The sequence below is a fragment of the Ranitomeya imitator genome, chromosome 1 (assembly GCF_032444005.1).
Source record: "Ranitomeya imitator isolate aRanImi1 chromosome 1, aRanImi1.pri, whole genome shotgun sequence".
In the NCBI taxonomy this organism is placed as follows: Eukaryota; Metazoa; Chordata; class Amphibia; order Anura; family Dendrobatidae; genus Ranitomeya; species Ranitomeya imitator.
This window is the reverse complement of record NC_091282.1, coordinates 638715347-638736013: the sequence shown is the minus strand read 5'-3', so window position 1 is coordinate 638736013 and position 20667 is coordinate 638715347. Positions and strand designations below refer to the sequence as shown.

General features: G+C 40.6%; 1 protein-coding gene across 2 annotated transcripts in view; it reads right to left on the bottom strand.

Moving 5' to 3' along the window:
* VANGL2 (VANGL planar cell polarity protein 2) overlaps positions 1-20667 on the bottom strand; it is a 138867-nt gene that overhangs the window by 56017 nt on the left and 62183 nt on the right. For both annotated transcript variants that reach the window (XM_069727429.1, XM_069727437.1), the window contains exon 3: positions 4-278. In XM_069727429.1, coding sequence (XP_069583530.1) covers positions 4-74 — 71 coding nt within the window. In that variant the 5' untranslated portion in view covers positions 75-278. The remainder of the gene's footprint in view (positions 1-3; positions 279-20667) is intronic.

Here is a 20667-nt window from a genome sequence, read left to right as displayed (position 1 = left end):
CACCTGTGTTTGCGTGAACTCCGAGATTGCCCGGATTTATATGAGTACCCAGAATATTGGGACTCGTTGTCCATGTTTTCAGAGTAACGTCCTTTGTGGCGATCCACGATTACAGATTTCGGCTTCCCTGAACCTGGAACTGCAGCCAACACCGCTGCGGCCTCTTTCAGCACAGGTTTTTTCAGGCCAAAAGGCGCCGTCAGAAAATCGACTTTCACTTTGAGGGACTCTATTTTGATAGGAGGTCTTGGTCCGTCTCATAAGAAAAATAAGGGGATCTACCATGTAAAACAAAAAATAAATACACTTAAACAACATAATCAATTGTCCGTAATACACTCCATGTTTGCTCAAGTAGCTATTTTCATATAGATAGGAAAGAACTGGTTCAGGAACCAACTGAACTTTTTTGGTGGGACATAGAAATCATCATAGAAATCAGTGGAAATAAACAAAGAAGGTGGCAATCCAAAAACAAATTTCTAAGATTTTGTATTGACCACTTGGGTAATTGCATTTTTTTTCCATCCATGACTTGTGAGAACTCCTGAGTCACACCATAAATATTCAATGACTTGGGTTACAGCATCAATGTTTTAAGACCTAGTGTAAAAGTCTCAGTTCTGGGAAAACTATAGAGAAGTCAACATGTCCACAGTATTTGGAATACAAGTGAAGATCAGTTAACATTTTGACTGGTTAAACAGTTTTATGACTTGACCTTAATGAGAAGGAAAGACCTGAAGATTTAAGATTATAAAGGTCAATATATTCATTAAAAAGCCACATAGAAAAGCTTCAAAAAGTTACTAAAAATTACAGACCCCTGCAAACTATTAAACGCTGATGGGGTTTCACGCTGTACTAAAAAGGAACGTACATGTTGGTGTCTGTCGGGATACGCCCAGTTCTACATAAATGTGACACTATTATGCAATCAAAAGGACTTCAAACAGGAAAGTGGGAATAAGGCATGAGCCCACCACCTGCAGAACCCTTCTGCGGCTAGATGACTTCTCTGTCATACTGAACCAGCCAGCAAAAACTCATTACCCGATTTACTAAAACAACCCCCCGGGGAAACTTTCTGTTTAAGTTCTGTGACTCTCAGCACTTGTTTGCCTTGTACATTTGGCGTTTCCTCAAAAATAAAAGATCTGACCTAATCGTGTAAGGTAAAAAGATGCACTGATCTGTGTTCCCTCTTACTCAAGGCCCCCATACACATTAGATGGCAGCGTTTGAGGAATGTTTTAGCCAATCGTTCAGCCAACAGCCATATTAGTTATATATTAGTTATATATTAGTTATATATTAGTTATATATTAGTTATATATTAGTTATATATTAGTTATATATTAGTTATATATATATATATATATATATATATATATATATATATATATATATATATATATATATTAGATTGTGGCCCGATTCTAACGCATCGGGTATTCTAGAATATGCATGTCCCCGTAGTATATGGACAATGATGATTCCAGAATTCGCGGCACACTGTGCCCGTCGCTGATTGGTCGAGGCAACCTTTATGACATCATCGTCGCCATGGCAACCATTATGACATCTACGTCGATACTGTGCCCGTCGCTGAATCAGAAACGTGAGATGTCTATGTCCTTTATGACATCATCGTCGCTGTGCCCGTTGCTGATTGGTTGAGGCCTGGCGGCCTCGACCAATCAGAGACGCGGGATTTCTACGTCGATGCTGTGCCGGTCTCTGATTGGTCGAGGCCTGGCGGCCTCGACCAATCAGAGATCCGGGATTTCCAGGACAGACAGACAGACAGACAGACAGACAGACAGACAGACAGACGGAAAAACCCTTAGACAATTATATATATAGATATATACACACACACACACACACACAAACACACACACACGAGTGCTCGTTAGGCTTAGTGCTTCTGCGTTCTCAACAAACATCTCTGCGGACGGCTTATCTTCAGGGGAACAAAGCATTCGAGGTCCGAAATTGGATATGCCCAATCAACATCTCCCCAAACAATCAGTTGACCCCATACACATTAGTGCAGCAGCCAGACTAGTTGAAATCCTTAAGCTGTAAAATGAACAGAGCCATTTAAAGCCATGGTAAGTTCATTATCGATGATAGAGATAAAAGGAGTCCACTAAAAAGAAAGTGGTGGTAGCAAATTTTGTGGGTATGTACAAGGAACCATCAACCAATAACTTGATATCATTGAGTCTTCTTTTTCCATCTAGTTGGTTCTGTGATATCTACAGTGCCGGCAAAAAAAATCTTTACAAGCTCAATGAAACCACAAAATCTTAATATTCAAGTGGATTCAAGTGTTTTATTGTGGATATTTTATTACAATTAGTATTTTGTCATGTCACCCTTACATTTTATCACCATCTGCAGTCGTTTAGGCATGGATTCAGCAAGGCTGGCTAAGTATGTGGAGTCCATGTTTACCCACAGTGTCTTCAGCACCTCCTTTAGTACTGTATATTTTGGGTCATACCGTGACACGGTACTCGGACGACGCACAACCTTTGAGCGTCCCCTGACCAGCCTGAAAGTGCTCTCATCACTAAACATCACTTTCTTCCACTCTTCAGATGTCCAATCTTGATATTTCTTACAAAAGGCAAGCCTTTTCTTCTTCATTGCTGCTGTGAGCAGGGGCTTCTTTGCGGCACGGCAACTTGGTAGACCCAGATCCTTCTGCAGGCGGTGACGAATTGTCCTAGTTGCGATGTTCTGGAGGAGCATAGGGTACTTGTTTTTTAGTTCAACAGCAGTTATAGAAGGATGTGACATCACTTCACGCTTCAGAAGCTTATCAGTCCTTGGTGAAGTCTTCTTAGGTGCGCCAGAGCCCGACTTCCTCTGCGCTACCATCCCAGGAGGCAATGATGCCGCTGACCACTTCAGTTGATAAATTGCTTCTCTTGACACTCCCATATCTCTAGCTACAGTAATTACCGAATCCCCCTTCTCGAGCAGAGTCAAGGCACGGGATTTCTCTTCCATTTTAAGCTTCTTTCGACCCATTGTGGGAGATAATAAAAAACTGAGGGAGATAATAAAAGACTGCCTAATTGCAAAACTGGCTGAGCTGCACATAACAACCAATCAGAGTGCAGCTTTTGCTTTACCAGAGAAGTGAAAACTGAGCGTTGATTGGTTGATATTTGCAACAAAGCCAGCTTTAATATTAGACAGTTTTTTATTATCTCCTCCATTTTGTACACTTTTAAAAAGTGAAATTATGATGTGGATTTTATATGTAAAGTTTTTTTTTGCTGCGCAAGTGTAAAGATTTTTTTTTGCCGGCACTGTAGCTGCCAGAAATATCTCCCACTGATGTGGTCATGCAGGCCCTGAAATGAAATGCCTAGATAGAGAGTTGAGCAAAAAAATTAGCATGATCTTGATCCAGCAACCAACGACTACAGATGAACCACTTCATCCTGATGGCACCTACAGCAACTGATCTGATTAGTAGGAGTTGTACAAAGTCATAAATGATGTGCACGGGACATCGCACTGGGCCTACTAGTCAAAAGAGGCACCAAGGACGAAAGCAGATCGGAAGAATGCAGAGTTTTTGCCAGCAGCCACTGGACCGAGGTCCTACAAATCCTCAACTAGAGGAACAAGTAAGGAACTGCTGCATATCGGAGCAGATTTCCTTTGCTGGATCCTCGGGTGACTTAGCTTTGGCCAATACCACAACATTTGTATGGGGTCATGCTCTGTAGAAGCACACAACCAGCAGCCGATGGATTTTTCTTACCATAGCCATCTCAAAAGAACAATAATATGTAGTATGGGGGGGGGGGGGGTTTGAAAAAATTGGTTCAACTACAGCTGCTAGACAATTTCCATAAAACCAGAAGATATCTATGGGTAAATCTCAGATTTCATGTGGTAGATTTTGGGGAAAGAAGGATAGAGCGTGTAGGAATTTTCCATGACTGATGCTTGGTTCTCACAGAAGATAAAAGTGACTGCAAATTCTCAAAAATATCAAGCAAATTTTACAACCAGATCAGTTGTCTCCAAAGTATGGACTTTTTTTTCTTTAAAACTACCACAACAGCCGACTACCAAACATATTGAGTAAATGATCCATACATATAGGTACACGGCAGCTGGTACACCATCTACTGTATGACAAAAGCATTAGAGTACAGCTATTTAGTAGAGTTTAGAAGATCTCAAGCGTCAGGCCTTGAAAAAAAATAAAGAAACTTAATTACACAGCTCCAGATTTCCAAAACTGCAAAAGTGACTGCATCTCCCTCTGTTTTCAATTTGCCAGGAATACTTAATGAGGATAAATTAATTTAAGATGCACAACAAGCCTGTGAGAAACAGTTGGCGATCTTTTTTTAATTTCATCTGTCAATAAAGACAAATCTACAAATTCCAATGTATTTTAAGCCATAATAAAATCATTCACTGAGGAAATAAAAAAAATCTTAGTTTGGGCAAAAAACATTAGAATATTTAATAATAATAATAATCTTTATTTATATAGCGCCAACATATTCCGCAGCGCTTTATGACAATCTGTAACTAAGGTTTTATTAGCATTCTTACAAGAAATCTGCCAGCAGGTTTTTGCTATTGAATCTGAGAGCAGTATAATGTAGGGGAAGAGACCCTGTTGTGTTACCTGCTCAGCAGATTGCTGTAGTTTCAATACAATAAGTGTTTTATCAGCAGGAGATTATGACTGCAGGAATAGGTGTCACGTGCCAAGCAGTCCACTAATATGTGTAACCCCGCCTACACCACAGATTAGCAGTTTACTGACTATACACAAGAAGCTGCCAACCAATCAGTGGTGTGGGCAGGGTTATACACAGCTCAGCAATCTGACCACTAGTACATCTACAAAAGAAAAAACAAGGATTCTAGCAAAACAGCAAAAAGCAGCCCAGTAAGTGACATATCACTTGGGTCAGGGTCTCTCCCCCTACATCATGCTGCTCTGATTACCAAGCTAAAACCTGTTCACACTTTAAATGAGGTGGCCCCAAGTTTTTAATTACATTTAGATTATGACATTTGTTCTATCTTTCCACACTAAACCAGTCCACTAATTACTTTTGCAGACCTCCTTTAGTGTTCGGACATCCAAAATCTTCTACAAAAACATTAGTAGGAGGAACCTGTTGAGTTCTTAAAGGTTCAAACTTTGGCCTTCTCCAACTCCAACCAAGATTACAAAGCTAAAATTTATGGGACACAAGAGACATCTCTAAGTTCTCATCAATCAAGAAGGACGAACCTGAGACCAGACAAGAAGTACCTAGATAATATGACCATTTGTGGTCTAGGTGAACATCACAACAGGTTCAAAGCCACTAGGCAATTTTGTTTTTTTAAAGCGATTAAAAAATATTTTTATCTAGGACGCAATATCTACATTTCCATTTTCTCATCTTTTTGAACTTTTGGCCGACAGAGGTATCCTGCTGGTTTCTTATTTAAGCAATTACTATGAAAGAAAAGCCCTCTAAGAAAGAACAGTGGCCACCTGGAAATGGGAATAAAAGGAATTAGGCCTGTTATAGAAGATTAAATGCTACACCTCAGTGGTCAAACACTTGACAAAGTACCTATGACCTCCAAGAAAGTCACTCACAATAAACAAAGCAGGAATTTGTAGGTCGACCACCATAGCCGTAGCAGGGAGTCAACATCAACACCATAATGTAGAATGTCAAGTGTACGTCATCTTCATAGAATACAAAAAAAGAATAGATTTCATAATCTCTAAACCCAGGAACAACCTTTCTATTGTACTTATGAAACCTAATATTTGCCAAGCAGAGTGGTAGGGTACATTCACTGCCTAAGCATTGATTGGTACCTTATACAGTTATACTGCCATCTATGTTCATAAATATATCTTGTATCATACTGTGTTATTTATGTAAAAAAGTATAACTACTATAATACTGCTCCTATGTACAAGAATATAACTACTATAATACTGCTCCTATGTACAAGAATATAACTACTATAATACTGCCCCTATGTACAAGAATATAACTACTATTATACTGCCCCTATGTACAAGAATATAACTACTATAATACTGCCCCTATGTACAAGAATATAGCTACTATAATACTGCTCCTATGTACAAGAATATAACTAATATAATACTGCCCCCTATGTACAAGACTATAACTACTATAATACTGCTCCTATGTACAAGAATATAACTACTATAATACTGCCCCTATATACAAGAATATAACTACTATTATACTGCCCCTATGTACAAGAATATACCTACTATAATACTGCCCCTATGTACAAGAATATAACTACTATAATACTGCCCACTAGGGTTGAGCGGCTTTTACTTTTTTTTTAGGTTGAGTCAGGTTTCGCGAAACCCGACCATCTCAAAAGTCGAGTGAAATCGGCCGATTATGGCGAAAAGTCGGGGATCGACCGAAACACGAATATATCTACTACTAGATGGTGGCCCGATTCTAACACATCGGGTATTTTAGAATATGCATGTCCACGTAGTATATTGCCCAGCCACGTAGTATATTGCCCAGCCACGTAGTATATTGCCCAGCCACGTAGTATATTGCCCAGCCACATAGTATACAGCACAGAGCCACGTAGTATACAGCACAGAGCCACGTAGTATATTGCCCAGCCACATAGTATATTGCACAGCCCACGTAGTATATTGCCCAGCTACTTAGAATATTGCCCAGTTACGTAGTACATTGCCCAGTGATGTAGTATACAGCACAGACTATAACTACTGTAATACTGTCCCTGTGTACAAGAATATAACTACTATAATACTGTCCCTATGTATAAGAATATAACTACTATAATACTGCTCCTATGTACAAGAATATAACTACTATAATACTGCCCCCTATGTACAAGAATATAACTACTATAATACTGCTCCCTATGTACAAGAATATAACTACTATAATACTGCTCCTATGTACAAGAATATAACTACTATAATACTACCCCTATGTACAAGAATATAACTACTATAATACTGCCCCTATGTACAAGAATATAACTACTATAATACTGCTCCTATGTACAAGAATATAACTACTATAATACTGCCCCTATGTACAAGAATATAACTACTATAATACTGCTCCTATGTACAAGAATATAACTACTATAATACTGCTCCTATGTACAAGAATATAACTACTATAATACTGCCCCTATGTATAAGACTATAACTACTATAATGCTGCTCCCTATGTACAGGAACATAATTACTATAATACTGTCCCTATGTACAGGAATATAATTACTATAATACTGTCCCTATAGACAAGAATATAACTACTATAATACTGCCCTCTATGTACAAGAATATAACTACTATAATACAGCTCCTATGTACAAGAATATAACTACTATAATACTGTCCCTATGTACAAGAATATAACTACTATAATACTGCTCCTATGTACAAGAATATAACTACTATAATACTGCTCCTATGTACAAGAATATAACTACTATAATAGTGCTCCCTATGTACAAGAATATAACTACTATAATACTGCTCCTATGTACAAGAATATAACTACTATAATAGTGCTCCCTATGTACAGGAATATAACTACTATAATACTGCTCCTATGTACAAGAATAGAACTACTATAATAGTGCTCCCTATGTACAGGAATATAACTACGATAATACTGCCCCCTATGTACAAGAATATAACTACTATAATACTGCTTCTATGTACAAGAATATAACTACTATAATACTGCTCCTATGTACAAGAATATAACTACTATAATACAGCTCCTATGTAAGAGAATATATATCTACTATAATATGACCTTAATGGGCATAACTAAACTTGTACTTGCATCACAATCAGTTTTGAGATGATGAATTCATAACAATCATAAGCAAGCGTCCTACAGAGTTTGGTGTAATCAGGTCCCTTGAATCAGGTCTTTCCGGAAGGGTTTGTGTACCTACAGTTCTATTGTAGAAGTCTTTTCATGAGTTATTTGCATTGTGGGAATGTTCCCTTGAGACAGAGGGCAGATATGAGTAGAAGGAAACCACAAATAAGGAGAATACCAGGAAGACAGCAACAGGATGACTGCAGTGTGGTTTATATGTGCTGGATATGGTTACAAAAGACACAATTAAACACTTGTTCTCTTCCCGGTGCCACATCAAAAAGTAGTAACACATTGCACCAAATTTGTTTGTTCTTCTGTAAAATTGGCCCTAGGGTGTATGTGCAGAAGATTTGGAAATTCCTACGAACTGACTTGCCCACAAGCAGAGCTGAAGTGGTGGTCCAGCAGGTTTCCCCCCACAAGGTTATAATCAGAAACATGTATTTTTAATTAGGACTAGTCATTAAACTGTTGGGACTACTCCAACTTTGCTTATGACACCGTCATCAAGCCTGCATCCCAGATGTAAGGGACTACCAGCATCCATGAATGCTCTGTTACAGGTAAAATATATTTCAAATTTATGGATTGGGTCACTGGGTATCAACATAGTTCTCAAATCGGAGAAAGAATAGGAAAAGACAAAGATGCAGTCCGCGCCAATAATGGTAGAGCATCTAGATTTTAGACCACCCAAAAGGTATGATTAGACTGAGTTTGAAAAGTTCATGGAAACTTGGATTCTCCACTCAGTTTTGTCTCCAAAAACTCAATATGATAGCGGATGGCCAAGCGCTCATTCTTCCAGATTGCCCCTTCACATGGACATTCATTTCCTGAATAACTGAAGAGTCTGGCATTAAAATTCTAACTGCACGACACTTACCTCCTCCGACATTGTAGGGGCCATCAAGCTTTCCATGACACACACAGCAGCCTAAACTAACCAGGGACTTGGCCTCTGTAAAAATGTTGCCTGTAACAGTTTTCTAAACCATACTTGTACAGAAAACAGTCTTGCTTCTTTATGTAAATGAGTTGATTGGCACACCCTTGGCATGGCCAAGCACCATTCCAAATTCTCAACTTAGTGGCAAAGACAGCACCATTCCCTGGTACTCCTGTCTGACTTCTGAACGACCATATCTAGCTGCCTCCACCTATGTATATTGACAGTGGTACCTTGCCCAGAGCAAGTGCTGCCTAAATTAACAACTTGGTCATGTACATGTATATTTGTCTTAGCACAGGAGCCGTGGGTACATACACATCCACGCCAGGGCCAAGTGCACACCCATATCCTGTTTATTACCGGCCTGAACTAAAAATTTGGCCTTTGGCACGCACAGAGCAGGGTCCGGGGGATTGAATGGCACAGTTGGTACTTGGCCACTCCAAGGGTGCACAGTGCACCCTCATTTGCTTAATGAATATAGTTTTCTGCACAAGGAAGGCAGAGAAAACTATACTACATGCATTCATTTTATAAGGGCTGCAACCTGTATATGATTATCTGATTTCATTTGATCTTTTGGGGTGGGGGGGAGACTACCTGTAATGGGGTCACAGCAGTGACAACCGCTTCCCATACATTATTTACGAGTCACAGCGCCTTTCATTTAGTAGTGGCTGTGCCTGATATTACTTCCCGATTTCTACAAGGTAGTCCATGACAATCCGATATTGATGGCCTATTCCTTAAAACAAAATTTACAATATTGTACAATATTTTCCAAGATTTAAACCGCCGCCCGAACACCACACCCAAATGAATCTAACGTTCAAATTAGGTTAAAAAAAAAATTTTCTCGAAAAATTTAAAAAAAAAAAAAATCAAGTCGTTCTAAACCCATAGTTTTTTAGCCCATTGATTAATGAAGGATACTGACTGACAGCTTATGTGACATCTTATGGTCTGCGCATGGCAGCAGTGGCCGGAGGACAATATGAGGAGGCTCGGTGACCATAGAAACAAAATTTAAAAAAAAATTCACATCAAATCATGTCCTGCTTCCAGCCACTGATTTTGGATGGATGGAGTCAGGATGCTGCAGTCAGTGAAGGCTTTTGTCCTGAATACCAGATTTTTCGCATCTATTACCATGGAAACCCAAAAGGCCTAGTCTCCGTGCACCTCCCCCATCCCACCACATGCACCCCTTTGGTTTCCTAGGTAATGGCAGCCAGGCTGAGAAACATTCCTCCTAGCAAGTGTATGGAGAGATGAAGGGTGGAGAGGTTGGAAGGAAAGAAGGGTGTAGGATGAGCAAGGAGCGAAACTGTAGGGAAAAATAATATGTCTTCATTTTGTAACTTTTCTCATATTGTTCAGAAAATGGGATCAGGTTTCTCCAGGGAAACGACTATGAAAATCCATGAGAGACAAAAGTGGATAAAAAGTAAAATAAAATTTTGGACTACCTTTGCCAACAGCTCGAAGTGAAGCCCACATTAAGGAAGCTGAAGGAAAAATAATATGCGATTCCAAAAAAATAAGTCAACACACTTAATGAGCAAAAAGGGTTAAAACAAAACCTCTCAAGCCTTTATATGCAACTCCTGCCCCAATTTCCAACATGCTGCCGCTGCATGGAGTGGTCATCCCGGGAGAACAGTTTTCCAGGAGCAAATTTGGACAGTAAATATAAAAGCTTGAGCTTTACAGCCCCTGCCTGAGGTCGAGTGGGATAATCACATTTTAAAAGGTGGCCATAAAACTTTTGATCATCATCCGGCAGCTATTCTTCTAGACCACCATCCCATATACATACATGTTTGACTTGGTGCTTATTTCCCATGAGCACAAAGGAGCCAATATGAAATCCAACATACCCAGTCCTTCTTCCAATCCTTTCCCAAAACATTTAAGTCTGACACACCCATTAGATGGCCGTCGGCAGAACGATGGTTTAGAGGGCAGTTGAGTTGGGTTAATCAATTTGTGGGACTCTGGTCCATCAGCCAAATCAGTAGTCTCTGGACACTGGACAGTAGCCTCCCAAATGTCATACCATCTGGATCCTTGATGCAGCTTTTGAATACTTGGCACTGCATCATACTGTATGTACGTCAATTCAATGATTAAGTTGCAACCGCCCAGCTAGTCAAGAGCCGAGCTAGAGACCACAGAAGATAAGTGATTATCGAGCATTCCATCCAGCAGCCAGAGAGTACTGACCTTGCCGATGTACCGAAGTCACGCAAATTGATCCACCCAACTCAAGCCGGCAGCCATGTCAACATGCTCTCCCAAGCATTCGTGTTCTCTGAGAGACTTGTCTGGCGGCTTATCTCCGGAACATAATGTGATCCTAAGTCCAAAACAGAAAATGCTGGACAGATATTTCCCCAGATAAATTGACTGGGCCTCCCAACACAGACGGTCATTCAAACCCAGCTTTACAGTTGGCAGAGTCAAGATGCTGTTGTATACATTAATGATCACCTTGTCCGCTCATATATGGCAGATATTGATGTGGGAGGCCTGTCTAATCATGAAGCTTGTTCTGTCATCTACGCTCAACATTTGGTTAAGTTGACATTGGTCTAATGTATATGTCCAGTTAGGACTCAAATGAAAAAGACAGACCCACTGACTCATATAAAGGTCCAGCATGGTTCAACCATAGTTTGGATATCAAAAAAATCATTGCACAAACCGATATCCTTGCAGTTAATTGTGATGGCGATGCCAAAGATTACCCCATATTGAAATAAAAAAAAATAATCAGTCAATTAACTTATAATTATTTTTTGGAGTGTAGGAGGAACCTGGAAAATCCAAGATCACCAGGAGAGTCCGTATACATATAACTGCATATTATTTTCGGTGTTTCAACGCGGGGAAGTGGTGGGGAGGGGATTCTCAGAACAACTTCAAAAGGTTCTGGTAAAAGTACATTGATGTGCAGAATCGACTATGAAATAGACCATATATGATCCAGCTAATATAAAAACATTATAGTTCCACATTTGTGCTTTACTAATGCTTCTCAAGTACATCTTAAGAGTTTCCCGATCTTTCCAACTCTATAGGAAACCATAACAGAAGGACTAACTTTGGGCGTCCAATGTCCAAACTCATTTGTGACTAGCTTCATATGGACATGGTCATGAGGTATATATGGACACTGTACAATAGTCATCCCACCAAATTGTAGGCTAAGTAGTATGTGCTCACATGCAGACATTACCTCTCCTTTTAGATTTCAATTTCTTTTATTACGCCCACCCCATGCCTTACCTATAATCACTTGTTAGGTATGTAAAGCTTACATACAAATTACACATTGGAGAGTCTACGTTTAGGAGTTTAACAAAATGACTTTTCAGAATAGGCGGCAGACTCTTAATACTATAATAGTACATTAGCCAAACTCCAAGCTAAAAAAGAAGGCCAACCAAGAGACTGAACCTGTAGAACCAGTTCACAGAACAGCTGCACGATTAGACAGGACTATTATATGAAAATATGCCCCTCTACAGAAGAGCAGACAGTCTATATAATGCAGAAAGCGCTTATTGCCCAAAGTGAGCCTACCACTAGTAAACTTATTAATATGAAAACATCACATGGACCTCCATTGAACCTGCCAATTTTGGCTGGTCAGACCACCATTCTAAATTTGTATGAGGGTGCTCTGACTCTCCCCCGAGGGGCCGATATCTGAGAATAGTACAATGAGGCATGTAGGATATCTGCATGCCAAATTCTCTGTTCTCACCAGAAATAAGTTGTCACTTACCGGAGTCTATAGGGGACAGACCAGTTTGGCATCTTTTTAGGGTTGGCGCATAAGGTCTTGGGTCTTATTATGGCAGATGATACAAGAGTAGTTTAGTAGGATAGCAAAATGTGTTATGGTACAAAATAACATAACTTTACTCCAGATAGAGCAGAAAGCTTAGTGGTTGCAGCCTGTGGCAAGCTGCTCGACAATGGCAGCCTGTGGCACGCCGCTCGACAGTCACAAGCAGCTGTAACTGTCAATTTGTATAACAATTTCACCCTATAGCATGCCTCTTGACAGTTACAGCCTATGGCAGGCCACTTTGAACTCAAGCACCAGTTAGGTAAGAGTTCTTCTCTTGCCCTCTCCATAGAACCAAGTTTGCCTCACAAATAGCTTGCTGGAAATAGCTCATGATCATTGAGCCTTAATTCACATTCCCACAAAGGCCCTCCCAACATCGCTCAAGGGACCCAAAATGTTCACCACAGTTGACTTGACTACAATCTCCCCCCTCAAAGATGGCCGCTTTGCCATGATGTGCACGACACCACTAGGCCACTTTGATGCTTATAAAACAAGAAAGTTCTGATTAAAGTAGACAATAGGTAGGTCTCAAATGTCTTGGAAAGAGTTTGAGAAGCCATCTTTTGAGTAAGTTTGGATTCATCGTTTCGTAAAACATCTTGGCAGCATGTCCTTTTAGAAGAAACCATGAGATTAGAAGAAGCAGGGTTCCAATACGAAAACCAAAGAGCATTACTTTAAGTAGTATTCATTAGGATTTACAGATGGTATTGGCATCACCAATTCCAGTGGATAGGTTGTCCAGGTCAGTTCAACCACATGATGAAAATCATGGATTCTTAATATACAACTAAATTCTATGCGCAATGTATAACTAGCTATAAATGCTACTTTCTATAGATTATTTTAGTAGTGTTCTGAAGTTACCCCTTCATGAGGCCAGCTCACCCAGAACCCTGGTAAAGTAAATTATTAGCTTCCTAAATATATAGAGTATGTCAGAAGAGGGAATTTTCTGAGGCTAAGAACATTTTGGAACAATTTTGTGAAATTTATGGCCTGGCTAACAATTTCCAGTTGCACAATTGTTCCCTTTTAATGAGCTACACATGATCAATAAATTCTAAAATGATTCACTGCGGTTTGGATTTAGGATGTAAATGTTTCATAGCATTCACGATTCCAGACGGAGAGTCAAACACTTAACACCCTGAAGACCAAACATACAGCAATGCTCATAAATCTAGAAAGGGTGTACCCCTTCTCTACCATCTGCAGGGTCCAAGAAGAATTTAATTAAGTGGGTCAACTGCCCGACCAGACAAATGTCCAAAATGAGATACATTTGTGGAGTTGAGTCACTAGGTCTAGAAAAAAGACGACTGAGGGGCGATCTAATAACCATGTATAAGTATATAAGGGGACAATACAAATATCTCGCTGAGGATCTGTTTATACCAAGGAAGGTGACGGGCACAAGGGGGCATTCTTTGCGTCTGGAGGAGAGAAGGTTTTTCCACCAACATAGAAGAGGATTCTTTACTGTTAGGGCAGTGAGAATCTGGAATTGCTTGCCTGAGGAGGTGGTGATGGCGAACTCAGTCGAGGGGTTCAAGAGAGGCCTGGATGTCTTCCTGGAGCAGAACAATATTGTATCATACAATTATTAGGTTCTGTAGAAGGACGTAGATCTGGGTATTTATTATGATGGAATATAGGCTGAACTGGATGGACAAATGTCTTTTTTCGGCCTTACTAACTATGTTACTATGTTACTAGGTAAAGGGCGCAACAATTAGGCTCCCACATAATTTTTTTATTTTTTTTCACGAGTTTTTTGCCGTGAATCCACTCAAATATCCTCCACAAAACATTTCAAAAATGTTAGGAAAATTGTTCATATACATAACTCATTTGTTCAGCCTGGCCTACCACCTCAATGCATTAACCTAACTATCCCAGTGTGGCCTATCGTGTAAAAAAAAAAAAAAAAAGTTCCTCACATCATGTTCTCATACACTTCATGCAGTTAATAGCCCTCTGTGTCTGTACTGCTACATACTTAGGCAGATAACTGGTTCATGCAGCTTTACATGAACACCCGAGCCTTACACCATGGCTGGTCCGAACAACGAAAGCAATTGTTACCACCCACCTCTCGTGTCTCCCCTTTTCCCCATAGTTTGTAAGCTTGCGAGCAGGGCCCTCATTCCTCTTGGTATCTGTTTTGAACTGTATTTCTGTTATGCTGTAAGGTCTATTGTCTGTACAAGTCCCCTCTATAAATTGTAAAGCGCTGCGGAATATGTTGGCGCTATATAAATAAAATCATTATTATTATTATATCAATTGGTAATCCCATTTTGCAATTCATAGGAGGTTTCCTATTGGCTTTTTGAACCCCTGAATAAGTTTTTAAAAATGCCGGGTGGATAACAAAGAGTGCTTGGTACTTCTATAAAAGCAGGTCCTTAAAAGGGTTTTCCAGGAACAGAAAATAAATAAAACTAAATAACTAATAATAAATGTCATTATAAATAACTTCCTAAATACATTTAAATTAGAAAATCAGTTTTTTGGTCTAGAGAGACAATTAAAATTCTGGTGTAAGAAGGTGATGGCCATTTTAATTCTATAGTGATAACCTCTATAGATAAAATGATTGTGATTTGTGAATTAAATGCATTTAAAAACATCTATATAATGACATTTACGTTAGTTATTTAGTTTTTTCTATTCCTGAATAACCCCTTAAACCCCTTCACGACATGCGCCGTACATGTACGGTGCATGTCGGGTTTCTCCCTTTGATGAGGGCACTAAGCCCACATATCTTTCCCAGCACATGTCAGCTGTTTTGAACAGCTGACATGTGCCCCTAACAGCCACGGGTGGAATTGCGATTCACCCGGGGCTGTTAACCCCTTAAGCCCCGAGGGTGGTTTGCACGTTAATGACCGGGCCAATTTTTACAATTCTGACCACTGTCCCTTTATGAGGTTATAACTCTGGAACGCTTCAACGGATACTGGTGATTCTGACATTGTTTTCTCGAGACATATTGTACTTCATGATCGTGGTAAAATTTCTTTGATATTACCTGCGTTTATTTGTGAAAAAAAATGGAAATTTGGCAAAAATTTTGAAAATTTTGCAATTTTCCAACTTTGAATTTTTATGCCCTTAAATCACAAAGCTATGTCGCACAAAATACTTAATAAGTAACATTTCCCATATGACTAATTTACATCAGCACAATTTTGGAAACAAAATTTTTTTTTGTTAGGGAGTTATAAGGGTTAAAAGTTGACCAGCAATTTCTCATTTTTACAACACAATTTGTTTTAGGGATCATGTCACAGTTGAAGTCATTTTGAGGGGTCTATATGATAGAAAATAACAAAGCGTGACACCAGTCTAAAAACTGCACCCCTCAAGGTGCTCAAAACCTGATTCAAGAAGTTTATTAACCCTTCTGGTGCTTCACAGGAATTTTTGGAATGTTTAAAAAAATGAACATTTAATTTTTCTTCACAAAAAAATTACTTCAGCTCCAATTTGTTTTATCTTACCAAGGGTAACAAGACAAATTGTACAACTTTTGGGGTCCATTTTCTCCTGAGTACCCCGATACCCCATATGTGGGGGTAAACCACTGTTTGGGCGCATGGCAGAGCTCGGAAGAGAAGGAGCGCCGTTTGACTTTTTAATGCAAAATTGGCTGGAATTGAGATGGGACGCCATATTGCGTTTGGAGAGCCACTAATGTGCCTAAACATTGAAACCCCCCACAAGTGACACCATTTTGGAAAGTAGACCCCCTAAGGAATTTATCTAGATGTGATGTGAGAGCTTTGAACCCCCAAGTGTTTCACTACAGTTTATGACGCAGAGCTGTGAAAAAAATTTTTTCCACAAAAATTATTTTTTAGCCCCCAGTTTTGTATTTTCCCAAGGGTAACAGGAGAAATTGGCCACCAAAAGTTGTTGTGCAATTTGTCCTGAGTACGCCGATACCCCATATGTGGGGGGTAACCACCGTTTGGGCGCATGGCAGAGCTCGGAAGGGAAGGAGCGCCATTTGGAATGCAGACTTAGATGGAATGGTCTAAAGGCATCACATTGCGTTTGCAGAGCCCCTAATGTACCTAAACAGTAGAAACCCCCCACAAGTGACCCCATATTGGAAACTAGACCCCTGTTGTGAATTCTGTTATCGAACTCCCTCCGGTGGTCATGAATGGTACTTCGGCGAGTTCTGTCCATGGACTCCCTCTGGTGGCTGTGAGTGGAGCTGCTGCTTCTGAGGTTCCTTCCACAGGTGACATAGTTTATTCTTTGGCTGGCTGTTCTATTTAACTCCACTCAGATCGTTACTCCATGCCAGCTGTCAATGTTCTTGTGCTGGTTCAGTTCCCTCTTGGATCTTTCTGGTGACCTGTCTACTCCAGCAGAAGCCAAGTCCCTGCTAGTAATTTATTTGTTCATTGTTTCCTTGTCCAGCTGGCTATCATGATCTTGCCCTGCTAGCTGGAAGCTCTGGGATGCAGAGTGGCACCTCCGCACCGTGAGTCGGTGCGGAGGTCTTTTTGCACACTCTGCGTGTTTTTTTTTTAGGGTTTTGTGCTGACCGCAAAGATACCTTTCCTATCCTCAGTCTGTTTAGTAAGTCTGGCCTCCCTTTGCTAAAACCTGTTTCATTTCTGTGTTTGTGACTTTCATCTTATCTCACAGTCAATATATGTGGGGGGCTGCCTTTTCCTTTGGGGAATTTCTCTGAGGCAAGGTAGGCTTTATTTTCTTTCTTTAGGGCTAGTTAGCTCTTAGGCTGTGAAGAGGCGTCTAGGTCGTGTTAGGTGCGCTCCACGGCTATTTCTAGTTGTGTGATAGGATTAGGGGTTGCGGTCGGCAGAGCTCCCACTTCCCAGAGCTTGTCCTGTGTGAGTTTAACCATCAGGTCGTTTCGGGTGCTCCTAACCACCAGGTCATAACAGACCCCCCAAGGAACTTATCTAGATGTGTTGTGAGAACTTTGAACCCCCAAGTGTTTCACTACAGTTAATAACGCAGAGCCGTGAAAATAAAAAATATTTTTTTTCCTACAAAAATGGGTTTTTTAGCCCCTCAAATTTTTATTTTCCCAAGGGTAACAAGAGAAATTGGACCCCAGAAGTAGTTGTCCAATTTGTCCTGAGTACGTTGATGCCCCATATGTTGAGGTAAACTCCTGTTTGGGCACACGGGAGAGCTCGGAAGGGAAGGAGCATTTTTACTTTTTCAATGTTGAATTGACTGGAATTGAGATTGGACGCCATGTCACGTTTGGAGAGCCCCTGATGTGCCTAAACAGTGGAAACCCCAAATTGTAACTGAAACCTTAATCCAAACACACCCCTAACCCTAATCCCAACCATAACCCTGACACACCCCTAACCCCAACAGTAAAAGTAATCCAAACCCTAACCCCAGCCCTAACCCTAGCCCTAACCCTAGACAAGGGGTGTCAAACTGCATTCCTCGAGGGCCGCAAACCATGCGTGTTTTCAAGATTTTCTTAGGATTGCACAAGGTGCTGCAATCATTATGTGTGTAGGTGATTAAATTATCACCTGTGCAGTACAAGGAAATCCTGAAAACATGACCTGTTTGCAGAACTGGAATGCAGTTTGACACCCCTGCCCTAGACCTAACCCTAGCCCTAACCCTAACTGGAAAATGGAAAAAAATACATTTAATTTTTTTTATTTTTCCCTAACTAAGGGGGTGATGAAGGGGGTTTGATTTACTTTTATAGCAGGTTTTTTAGCAGATTTTTATGACTGGCAGCCGTCACACACTAAAAGACGCTTTTTATTGCAAAAAATATTTTTTTGCGTTACCACATTTTGAGAGCTATAATTTTTCCATATTTTGGTCCAAAGTCATGGGAAGGGCTTGTTTTTTGCAGGACGAGTTGACGTTTTTATTGGTAACATTTTCGGGCACGTGACATTTTTTGATCGCTTTTTATTCCGATCTGTGTGAGGCAGTACGGCCAAAAACCCACTATTTATGAATTTTCTTTTTTTCTTTGGGGGGGGGGGGGGGGGGAAGCGTTTATACTGTTCCACATTTGGTAAAAATGGATAAAGCAGTTTTATTCTTCGGGTCAGTATGATTGCAGCGATACCTCATTTATATTTTTTTATGTTTTGGCGCTTTTATACGATGAAAACTATTTCATAGAAAAAATAATTATTTTTGCATCGCCTTATTCTGAGGACTAACTTTTTTATTTTTTTGCTGATGATGCTGCACGGTGGCTCGTTTTTTGTGGGACAAGATGACGTTTTTAGCGGTACCATGGATATTTATTCCGTCTTTTTGATCGCGTGCTATTCCACTTTTTGTTCAGCAGTATGATAATAAAGCATTGTTTCTTGCCCCTTTTTTTTTTTTTTTTTTACAATGTTCACTGAAGGGGTTAACTAGTGGGACAGTTTTATAGGTTTTTCTTTGAAGTTTTATAGGTTGGGTTGTTACGGACGTGGCGATACTAAATATGTGTACTTTTTTTTATTATTTAGATAAAATGTATTTATGGGAATAATATATATATATTTTTCCTTTATTTAGAATTTTTTTTTTTTTTTTTTACACAACTAAATATATATATTTTTTTACTTTATCACATTGCCCCTGGGGGGCATCATGTTATATGTTCAGATCGCTGATCTGACACTTTGCAGTGCACTGTGTCAGATCAGCGATCTGACATGCAGGGCTCCTGGCTTACCAGCGCCTGCTCTGAGCAGGCACTTGGTAAGCCACCTCCCTGCAGGACCCGGATGCAGCCCCTCTGCCATTTTGGATCCGGGCCTGCAGGGAGAAGGTAGGGTCTCAGGGAAGCAAGCAGGGAGCCCCCTCCCTGCGCGACGCTTCCCTATACCATCGGAACACTGCGATCATGTTTGATCGCAGTGTGTCGGGGGTTAATGTGCCAGGTGCGGTCTGTGACCGCTCCTGGCACTTAGTGCTGGATGTCAGCTGCGATAGTCAGCTGACACCCGGCCGTGATCGGCTGTGCTCCCCCCGTGAGCGCGGCTGATAGTATGATGTACTATCCCATCCCTGGGAATTAAGTCCCAGGTCACCTTGACGGGATAGTACGTCAAATGGGATTAAGGGGTTAAATGCCGCTGTCAATCTCTGACAGCACCAATTATTGTGATAGTGCCAGAAGGGTATAATCCCGCCCATCGGGGGACCGCAGCAGACCCCTGTGGTTGTCATTGCTGGATTGCTTTCAGTGCCACCCAGCAGTCGGCGCCAATAGCAAGTGAGCATTTCTGCTACATAGCTTCAGCCCTGCTGTGTGTAGCACAGGCGATCGAATGATCGCAGCTTCTAGTCTCCCATGGAAACTATTGAAGCAAGTGTAAGGCTACTTTCACACTAGCGTCGGAATCTCCCCGTCGCAATGCGTCAGGGAGAGATTCTGACGCTAGCGTTTAACGCATTGCACAACGGAGGCAGCGGATGCATTTCTCCGGCGCATCCGCTGCCCCATTGTAAGGTGCGGGGAGGTGGGGGCGGAGTTCCGGCCGCGCATGCGCGATCGTACAAAGCGGTCCGTCCGGAGCAAAAAACGTTACATGTAGCGTTTTTTGCTCCCGACGGTCCGCAGAAGCACGACGCATCCGTCGCACGACAGATGCGACGTGTGGCAATCCGTCGCAATGCGTCGTCAATACAAGTCTATGGGGAAAAAACGCATCCTGCAAGCACTTTTGCAGGATGCGTTTTTTCTGCAAAACGACGCATTGCGGCGGATTGTAGTTAACGCTAATGTGAAAGTAGCCTAAAAGTGAAAAAAAGTTTTTAAAAATATGAAAAAAAAATTCAGTATCGCCCGATCTATCAAGCGCTAAAAATAAATTAATAATCTGTAAACGGCGTAGCGGAAAAAAGTCAAAACGCTAGAA